Source organism: Myotis lucifugus, unplaced genomic scaffold, assembly GCF_000147115.1.
Source record: "Myotis lucifugus unplaced genomic scaffold, Myoluc2.0 scaffold_1298, whole genome shotgun sequence".
Lineage (NCBI taxonomy): Eukaryota > Metazoa > Chordata > Mammalia > Chiroptera > Vespertilionidae > Myotis > Myotis lucifugus.
The window spans coordinates 1-10,816 of NW_005872346.1; the positions used below are offsets into that span (position 1 = coordinate 1).

Here is a 10,816-nt window from a genome sequence, read left to right on the forward strand (position 1 = left end):
ACCTGGGGCAGGTTACTTAACCTTTGAGTGCCTGGGTTTTCTTATTGTAAAATGGAATAATAGTGCCTCCTTTATGAGTTATGGGTTATGTGAAGATTAAATGAGTTCACACATGTTCATTCATTTAAGTGCTTGGTCCCTGCCAAAAGTACTCAGCAAATGTTAACTTTATTGTCCTCAATAAATGACAGAGGATAGTAATAGAATTATAATAACAAATCAGTTAATAACAAGGTCTCTTGGTTATGGTCTAGATCAGCAGTTCTCAACCTGTGGGTCGCGACCCCTTTGGGGGTGGAACGACCCTTTCACAGGGGCCGCCTAAGACCATCGGAAACACGTATATAATTACATATTGTTTTTGTGATTAATCACTATGCTTTAATTATGTTCAATTTGTAACAATGAAAATACATCCTGCATATCAGATATTTACATGACGATTCATAACAGTAGCAAAATGACAGTTATGAAGTAGCAACGAAAATAATTTTATGGTTGGGGGTCACCACAACATGAGAAACTGTATTAAAGGGTCGCGGCATTAGGAAGGTTGAGAACCACTGGTCTAGATCCAGTCCTATTTCCATGAACTACCCACAAAGCACCCTGTACTTCCCATCAATCATCACAATACATTGGAATACACACCGCCCCCCCCCCAACACCTCCATTCCCTTCAAAAACCCTACCTCCAGCCTGCAAAGTCCGTGAGAACTTCTCATCCCATTCACCTTTGTATCGATGTGAACAAATGACAAATGTATACTCATGTTGTCTGGGTGTGGGACATTTTTTAAACTCTTCAATCCTATAGTTGCAGACTATCTCTTGCTTTGTGTCATCTCTACAGATGCTTGTTACAGTCTCTCACATGGGGATGTCTGATTTTATCATGAGTGACAATTCCAGCATTTTTGCAGAGAGTATTGTTTGCACACACCCGTTCAGAGGTGCAACTTCCACACTTGACACTCTGGGTTTGATCTCTTTATTAGATGGTCACGTTCTATGGCTCTTCACTACTGAATAGCTCCGTGCCTCCTGGAGAACCCCTGGAAATTAAAGGTGCCAAGAAGCCTGGCCTTGTTACCAAAAGTGGACTTGTTCTTTTTGGTAACGATGGAAAAGCAGTGAGTGTTCAATACGGTCACCTGTAAAACACTCCCTCCCACTTCTTTTTGTTTCCTTCTATACCCCAAGCTATTAAGGGAATATCTTTCACAAGGTCATCTGGCTTTGCAGTGAGATGTGGGAGGCTCAAGATACCTGTGCCCATTTTTCTCTGGGGATGAGCCACCTCGATGTGCCTGGATGAGAACAAGGCTCCCAGGATGGCCCCGAGGACCTGAACAGCCAGCTTTACAATGCAGTAGAAAGAGCATGAAATTTAGTCAGAAAATGGGATATAAACCCCTGCTCTGCCATCTACTGGTCATGGGAAGGATGCTTCTCCCCTCTGGGTCTGTTTCCCCATTTATGAAACAGAGAGAGTAATCCCAACTGTCTGCCTTCCCACTGCCAGAGTCTGGGAGGATCAAATGAGATGGATGTGGTCCTTTTTTAGATGCTCATTGCCTCGGCCTCACCAGGCAGGTGCCCACCCACATCCCTGTGCTTGGGAGTGTGGGCTCTGGCTTCAGTGGGCTCTTGGGAAGCTTCCCCATGAAGAAAGCAAAAGGGATTTTGCCACATGACAGATATTCTCCGCTAGCTTGCAGGATAGATCAACTATTAATATTGCAGGCTTTAGGGTCCAGCTAGTTCTGGGGTTGTAACCACAGCTCTGTTACTTACTGGCTGTGTGGCATTGGGCAAATTACTTACTCTCAGTAACCTCATTTCCGTATCAATAAAATAGAGCTAATAATGGCACCTGCCTCCATCAGGACTTATGAGATTAAATAAGATACTTCAGCATATGCATAAAAGCATACACGTACACACATGTGCATGTGAAGTGTTCACATGATGGCAGTGGTGGTAGTTATCGTAGATTTTAGTTCAAATTCCCACATCAAATGTCAATGTTTCAGGAACTTATCTATTTTGAGATGTATCTACTCCTAGACTTAACTGTCTCCTGTTGGCTGCCATTGTTAAAATACTACTTCAGTCCCTTTACACATAATGGCAAGTCCTCTTCATCCATATGTTTGCATTTGCCAAATAATCTGCTCCTTAAATATATGATTCCTTCTTCCACCAACCTCACTTTTGAATTGCCTGGACCCTCAATTCTCCTCCTTATTTTGTTGCTACTTTGTAGCTGATGGTGAGAAATCTACAGTTTGAAGATGGGAAAATGATTCCTGCCTCTCAGTACTTTTCAGTGGGTGAGACCTCAGTGGTAGAACTTACAGCCGAAGAGATGAAGGTGGCGGAGACCATCAAGGTGAGCATGTGATGTCCTCACTATTTCTCCTACCTGGGAAAAGTGGAGCACTTTTGTACCTGGTCCCATCGGGACTCAAAGTAGTGGAGATGGAAGTTTATTTCCTCTTCTTTTGTTTTTGTTTTTAATATATTTTATTGATTTTTTACAGAGAGGAAGGGAGAGGGATAGAGAGTTAGAAACATCGATGAGAGAGAAACATCGATCAGCTGCCTCCTGCACACTCCCTACTGGGTATGTGCCCGCAACCAAGGTACATGCCCTTGACCGGAATCAAACCTGGGACCCTTGAGTCCACAGGCCAACGCTCTATCCACTGAGCCAAACCGGTTAGGGCTCCTCTTCTTTTGTATTAGCTACAATAAGAAATCAACCTCCAAATTTATATGCGGATTTATTTTTCACTCACAGAAATAATCCAAAGCAAGTTTCAGGTTGGCATCGGAAGTAGGGGGAAAGCTGGAACCTGAGGATTAGGGATTGACTTATTCTGGGACTCAGAGGTTCTGCTCTCTCCAAGGTCATCCTGGGGGTCACCTCCATTCCAGACAGCCAAGAAGGGCAAAAGAGCAGAGAGAATTGTGTGAGGGAAGTTTTTCAAGGGCCAAGACTGGAATGCAGATCACTTCTACTCAGATTCATTGGCTGGATGGCAGTCTTACAGCTGCATCTAACTTGAAGAGATGCTGAGGAAGGCATCCTTCATCTTGTATCCAAGATGAAGAAGAAATCGGTTTGCTGAGGAGCCAGCCAGTCTCTGGCTAGTGTTCTACCTGGTACAGCCCTCAGAAAAGTTATTCTTGTTGTCTAGGTCATCTGGGCTGGAATTTTAAGCAACATTCCTGTTATTGAAGACTCAACAGACTTCTTTAAATCTGGAGCAAGCTCAATGGATGTTGTCAGGTAAAACCACCACCTTACTCATTCACACCTGTCCACTAGGGATTCTGAGTGCGACTTGGAAAATAAAATCTAAATCCCTTGTTCTGGATGTTATTACTTTATCCTACCTGTCTGCTACGTTTCTCTTCATCTTTTTTGTTTGGTTTGTTTCCATAGTCAAATATATATATATTTGTTTCCTTCTCTTTATTGTTAACCAGAAGTAATTTTCATATCTCCTATATACCCAGAAAAGCGACCCTTCTAATTGTTTGTTTTCTTTAAAAATGTGTCTTTATATTTCTTAGTTGATTTTCCTCTAATTTGACATTGGAATTGGGATGTTCCAGGTGAAAATGTTAATCGGGAATTTCCTACATAGTTTGATCCAGAAGGATACCTGACCTTGATTACACTTCCCACCAAAATAGTTTTTTCCTATCCTCCCAAATTGCCCAGTAAGATCTATCTAGAATGAGGATTACCAGGCTACTTGTGAGAATAAGGATCATCAACGTATAGTCAGAATTTCTCTACAGAGGATTACAGCAAGTTGAAAAGGCTAGAGTCCTAGAAACCCACTCTTTGGAATGAAAAGTGTACCAAAATCCTAATAGTGGAGAGTTGCAGAGGTGTTGGTTTTTTTTATTTTTATTTTTATTGATTTCAGAGAGGAAGGGAGAGGGAGAGGGAGATAGAAATATCAATGATGAGAGAGAATCATTGATCAGCTGCCTCCTGCAAACCCCACTCTGGGGATCAAGCCCACAACTTGGGCATATGCCCTGACTGGGAATTGAACTGTGACCTCCTGGTTCATAGGTTGACGCTCAACCACTAAGCCATGCCGGCCAGGTTCAGAGGTGTTTTTTCTTTGACACAATAGTCACTAACTAAATAAGGTAAACAATGTCACTCCTCTTGACACAACCTTTCATGTCAACACAGCGAATGTGTTCTTGACAAATATTCTGTTTGCTCATTTATTCATTCATTTATTTAACAACATCTATTGAACACTTACTATATATCAGGAACAGTTTTTTGTTTGTTTGTTTTTTGCACTAGGGATACAGTCATCAACAAGACAAGATCCTTTCATTCATGAAGATTTTGTAGTTCAATAACCAAAAATGATCATCTCAAGAGGAAATGACTTTTTATCAAAAGTCAAGAGTTTGGGTTCCTCAAATTACAAATTTCTCAGCTGTGACTCATGACTTCCCAGAAATTTCTAACTTGCTCAACTAAAGATTTCAATCCTGTACTTTTAGTACTTTTTTTTTTTTTGCCAGCAAAGTACTCTTGCAGGAATTACCCATTTCCTGTTTGAGTGTCTGGCTTACCATAATCATCTGATATTATTATCTTGAATTACCAAGGCATCTCATCTCTTTTAGAGGATAAATGACTGAACAACAGCTGTGGTAGGCTTTCTATGGTGCATCTAGTTCACCATTGCTATTCAAGAAATGTTAAGTAACAGCTGTATTTTGAAAAATCAGCAGTGAAAAATCAAAGGATTGGAAAAGATTTCAGATATTCTATTGAACTATGGTTCTAATTAGTACCTACATTAATCATGTGATACAAACAAATGTTTGTTTTATTCTCACATGCAATCTAGAGAAAATATTCTACAATATGACTTGTGGAGAGGCGCTCCTCCTGCTCCCCTCCTGCTCCCTCGCCACTGGGGAGGAGGGAGGAAAGGAAAAGAGGCAGCGTGTGTGTGTGTGTGTGTGTGTGTGTGTGTGTGTGTGTGTGTCTCTCTCTCTCTCTCTCTCTCTCTCTCCTCAGCGGGGGTCGAACCTCAGGCCCTTCAATCCCCAGGCCGATGCTCTATCCACTGAGGCAAACCAATCTGCACTCTTCTACTCTCTTTTTTTTAGGGCCTAAAGCAGAGGGTTTCAATCACCTTTCTTTTTTCTGGTAGATTCAACTGAGACCACTTGTTGAGGTTAAAGCACTCACATTTGCCTCTTGCTGATCACTGAGAGAGAAAGAATTCTACAGGGCCCCTATAGTTAAATTGTGAAATCCCTACATGAGGAGAGAGAAAAGGAGAATGTCATTTTTTTCCATGTCTCTAATATTCAGAAATATTCCCCTGAGAAAATTGGGGAGAACAGACAGGGAATAAGGTTATGTGTGCCTAGCTCCTGAGAAGCCTTCTCAAACTCTGAAAGAATAACAGGATAACTCCCTGTGGACTAAAAGGTATCTCTGGCCAGCCTCGGTCTTGAAGAAATTCTTGGCTTAATAGTCCTTTTCCAGAGAGCAGGTTGCCTAACTTAGTGAAGAAGTTGCACCGTGTGTATGTTTTCCATCCCATTCCTCTGACCTCATCCTCTTAGATTTCTTCTCCGCAAAGCCAATTGAACAGTTGTATCTCAGACTCAGGCTCAAAAACCTCTTGGATGAGTTGTCACACCTGTATCCTCCTCTCACCTCACCCTAGCATAACCACGTGTACATGTTTATGTACATTAAAAGATGGTGAGAACATCAAGAGACAATATTGGGAGAGAGCTGGGTATATTGACTACTTACTATCTCATCCTAATCTCTAATTTATTATGGCAGTTCTTCTAGAACACTAGTATTTTGCTGTGCTTTTCTCTGAAGTTTTCCCTGCCCCTGTACTTCACCATGGACTGCACCCACTCTACAGGGACTGTCATGTGTTAAAAGCACAGTGTAACTAATAGAAATAAACAGTGCAATGCCCCCTCCCCCCCCAAAAAAAATATGACTTGTGTTTCTCATAATCTTTACAGCTAGGAAATTTCCTTTATTTTATTACTCCTTGACTACATTTGAAAGAAAAAGGAACTGATTTTATGAGCCCCTTATTATCTTGCTTGTATTGCATGTAATTAAAATATTTTTGCCTTGCTTTCTTTTCTCTTTAAGCATATAAAGAACTGCCATTTTCCTTCCACACAGCTTTTTAATTTTTTTTCTTCTGGTGTTATCAATTTCTCTGATTGCTATCATAGAAGACTTCATAGGATATATATAGGCATGTGACATGTTTTACTTTGAAACGACAACTATAATAACACAGCTCCCCTAAATCCTTTAATAAATGTGAGTAACACGAGCTGGTTCTTACTTTAAGGCTGGTTGAAGAGATCAGACAGAAATGTGGTGGGCTTCAGTTACAGAATGAAGATGTCTATATGGCCACCAAGTTTGAAGACTTCATCCAAAAAGTCGTGAGGAAACTCAGAGGAGAAGATCAGGAAGAAGAGCTAGTAGTGGATTATGTAAGTCTATGGTGTTTAAAATCTAAATCATTAAGATTCCTATACTATTAAAAATGCTATATCTTTCATCCACTTGTTTTTAAAATAACAGTTGTATTTTTTTATTTATTATTTGTTTATTTATTTTATCATTTTTATTTCTTGAAGTATTACAAAGAGTATTACATATGTCTCCTTTCCCCCCCCCCCCTTGACATTCCCCCCGCCCCTACCCACCAGTGTCTTGTGTCCATTGGTTATTCTTATATGCATGCATATAAGTCCTTCGGTTGATCTCTTAATCGCCCCCCAAACCCTCCCCAGGCTTCCCACTGTAGTTTGACAGTCTGTTCAATGTTGCTCTGCCTCTGCATCTACCCCTGTTCATCAGTCTATACTGGTCCCCATTATCTATCCCAACCTCACTAGAGCAGTCCCAACCTCACTGGGGCCGTCTCGGCTCAACAGGGCCGTCTCGGCCTCACTGGGGCTATTTCAACCTCACCGGGCCATTTCAACCTCACCGGGGCCGTTTCAACCTCACCGGGGCCGTCCCGACCTAACAGTTGTATTAAGATATAATTCAGTCCAGCCGGTGTTACTCAGTGGCCGAGCATCAACCATTGAACCAGGAGGTCATGGTTCGATTCCCAGTTGGGGCACATAGCCAGATTGCAGGCTCAATCCCCAGTAGAGTGTGTGCAGGAGGCAGCCGATGGATTACTCACTCTCATCATTGATGTTTCTATCTCGCTCTCCCTTCCTCTCTCTGAAATCAATTTTTTAAAATCTTTTTAAAAATGATACAATTCAGATTCCATAAAAATGCACCCTTTCATAGTGTAAAATTCAGTGGTTTTTAGTATATTCAGAGTTATGTAACCATCACCACTATGTGATTATGGAACATTTTTATCACTCCCAAACAAAATCCTGTATTCATTGGCAGTCATTCTCGACCCTCCTCCTCTGGCCACTGGCTCCTGGAAACCACTAATTTACTTTCTGTCTCCATGTTTGCCTATTTTAGATATTTCATATAAATGGAATTATACAATATGTGGCCTTTTGCATCTGGCTTCTTTTACTTAGCATAATTTGTTCAAGATTCAACCATGTTGTAGATTGTGCTATTATTTCATTCCTTTTTCTGGCCAAATAATATTCCATTGTGTTGATACACTACATTTTGTTTATCCATTCCTCATTTCATGTACATATGGGTTGTTTCTACTTTTTTACTATTACAAATAATACTTCTATGAAAATGAATGTATAAGTTTTTGTGTGCACATATATTCTCAGTTCTCTTGGGTATATATTTAGGAGTAAATTGATGAGTCATATGTTTCACTTTTTGAGGAACTACCAAACTCTTTTCCACAATAGCTACACCATTTACAATCTCACTAGCAATATAGGAAAATTTAATTCTCCATGTCCTCACCAACATTTGCTATTTGCTATTTTCTATTTTAGCTGTCCTAATGGGTGTAATCTGGTATTTCATTGTGGTTTTAATTTCCATTTCCCTAATGACTAGTGATGAAGCATCTTTTCGTGTGCTTATTGGCTATTTGTATATCTTCTTTGAAGAAATATCTATTCAGATCTTTTGCCTATTTTTCAATAGGGAGTTTGTCTTTTTAATTTTTGAGGTTTAAGAGACCTTATATATTTTCACCCTAATCAGATATATGATTTGTAAATATTTCTCTCATTCTGTGGGCTTTCTTTTTACTCTTTTGATAGTGTCCTTTGACACACAAAAGTTTTAAAATTTGATTAAGCCTAATTTATCTATTTGTTCTTTTGTCACTTGTGCTTCTATATGTCTTGTCTTATGCCTTTTTTTCCTCTATTCTGTCTTTACTGCTTCCTTTTGCATTAAAAGGATACTGTCTAGTGTGCCCATTTAATCCCTTACTGTTACTTTTACTATATATTTTTTATTATTTTCTTAGTAGTTGCCTTGAGGATTACAATGGACATTTTTGCTTAAAACTTTCCTATTCAGATTAATTCCAACTTAATACCAACAGTATAGAAAAACTTTGCTGCAACATACGCTGCTCCCTAATCTTCATTTTTGCTACTATTGTCATGCAAATTACAACTTTTTACATTATAAAGTCACCAACATCGTTTTATAATTGCTGCTTCATGCAGTCATTTTTTACATTTATTCTGGCTTCTGTATTTACCTTTATCAGTGTTCTTTATTTCTTCATGTAGATTTAGGTTACTGTCTTGTGTGCTATCATTTCAGCCCAAAGAACAACTATTAGTACTTTTAAGGGTAATGTGATAGCAATGAATTCTCTCGGTTTTTGTTCATTTGGGAATGACTTAATTTCTCATTTGTTCTTGGAGGGTATTTTTTGCTGTAAATTGAATTTTTGGTTGACAGTCATTTCTTTCAGCACTTATTAGCTAATTGTGGAGAGTGCAATCTAGGCAACACATGTAAGAGAGAGAAAGTGGAAATGAGGAGGAACATCAGGAAAGAAAACTCAAAATGGCACCAGTGTGAAAGGAAACCTATTGATAAAGGCAATTTCAAGGCTTAAATAAAAGCAATGGCTGCACTCCATAGGTGTTGCCACTAGATGGTAGTGTTTCCATTATCTGGAGGTCTTTTGTGTTAATGTTTCTTCATCTGTATAAGGAAAAAAATCAGATCTTATAAAGCCCAGCCTCAAGCACTTCCATCATCACAGATGCCAACCTCCTGCGTCAGTCGCCAGCCTGAACATCACGAGGCCCAGATCTTACATATATTTGTCTCTTCGGAAAGTAGGAACTAGAATCCCACTGACTTAACTTCTCCCTCTGCACTAGGGAATAGCTTCTTTATTGCTAGTCAGTATCAAATGGGTAAGCACAGAAATCCATTGAATCTATTACTATAACTCTCTCTTAGGTTTCCAAGGAGGTCAATGAAATGACAGTAAATATGCCATATCAGTGTTTCATAAATGGACAGTTCACAGATGCTGAAGATGGAAAGACTTACGACACTATCAACCCAACAGACGGCTCTGTGAGTAATCGCTCAGTGGGCACAGTGACCACTGGTCGTGGATTTTTAGTTTATACACAGTTGTCGGACAGACAGTCTCAAGAAGTTACTTTATTCTATCACTCTGCCTCTGAGCACTTCATATAAATGTACTTCCTGCATTCTTTTCAACTATTCAGTTCCGGTCCTGGCTGCTGTTAACTACTGTAGCCTATTTTATAGAATGAATATTTATGATGAATTTAGACAGATACATATACACATCAGAGGCACACCTACACAATAAAGTTGTGGGGAAATTTTTCAAACTTTGCAAGCTCCGTGGCAAGAAACTCACCTTCCCTAAGGCACTAGAAGAAATAGTTATAGTTGTCCTAAACGAGTCTTTCCATAATGTAGTGTGACGTGAGAAATACCAAATTTCAGGCTCACAATTTTCATGTTAAAATTGTTTTGGGGGTCTCCTTTTTTTGTTACTCTATTACTGGGTGTATTGGGTTTCCATCATAACATTCCCTGGATTTTATAATATAATATTAATTCGAAGAAGCATATTCATATATCTCACTATAAAATAACCTTTAGCCTATTTTTACTCATCTTGAAATAGACAATATGCAAAGTATCCTATGCTTCTTTGGTGGATGTTGATAAAGCAGTAGCAGCAGCCAAAGATGCCTTTGAAAATGGTGAATGGGGAAGAATGAATGCAAGAGAAAGAGGAAGATTGATGTACAGGTATGTTTTTTTAAACCCAGTAAGAGGGCAAGGAAGCCAAGTCTGCGAACTTTGATATTGACTAACATTGCCAAGATTTAAAATATTTCTTCAAAGCATCCTAAAATACACCTATTTATATAACATGTCTTCTGTTATTTATGTCATACAAAATTTCATATATGTGAGTTCCTGACTTTTGTATTATTTTTTGTACCATTCAAGGTCCCAGTAGGAAAAGAAGTTTAATAAAAGGCTATTTCCCAAGGCGTAGGCAAGGTCAAGGGATAATGAAGTACCCAGGCAAGGGTAGCAACAGGAGGCAGCTACCACTACTCCAAGGACAGAGGAAGGGGCTGGTACTAGATTCTGGCAAGGTCTAAAGCTATAGAAGACCACACTATGGTGGTTTTGGTTGGGGTACACAGCAGCTGCTGAACCACAGCCCATCTGTGAGGCAGCCGGGGGATTCCAATTCCTGACCACTTTTGCCTCTAGTTCACCAGTCTTCTGGGAGTGCCGCCCATTGGACTCTCATTGGCCAAACCC

The 10,816-nt window shown here is 39.7% G+C and overlaps 1 protein-coding gene across 1 annotated transcript in view; it reads left to right on the forward strand.

Moving 5' to 3' along the window:
• Positions 1 to 998: 998 nt before the first annotated feature.
• Positions 999 to 10,816, forward strand: part of LOC102440682 (mitochondrial 10-formyltetrahydrofolate dehydrogenase) — a gene marked incomplete at its 3' end in the record, with an annotated part of 14,809 nt that continues 4,991 nt past the window's right edge. The window contains exons 1-6 of the mRNA XM_014449628.1: positions 999 to 1,133; positions 2,270 to 2,395; positions 3,207 to 3,298; positions 6,402 to 6,549; positions 9,452 to 9,571; positions 10,161 to 10,288. Coding sequence (XP_014305114.1) covers positions 999 to 1,133; positions 2,270 to 2,395; positions 3,207 to 3,298; positions 6,402 to 6,549; positions 9,452 to 9,571; positions 10,161 to 10,288 — 749 coding nt within the window. The remainder of the gene's footprint in view (positions 1,134 to 2,269; positions 2,396 to 3,206; positions 3,299 to 6,401; positions 6,550 to 9,451; positions 9,572 to 10,160; positions 10,289 to 10,816) is intronic.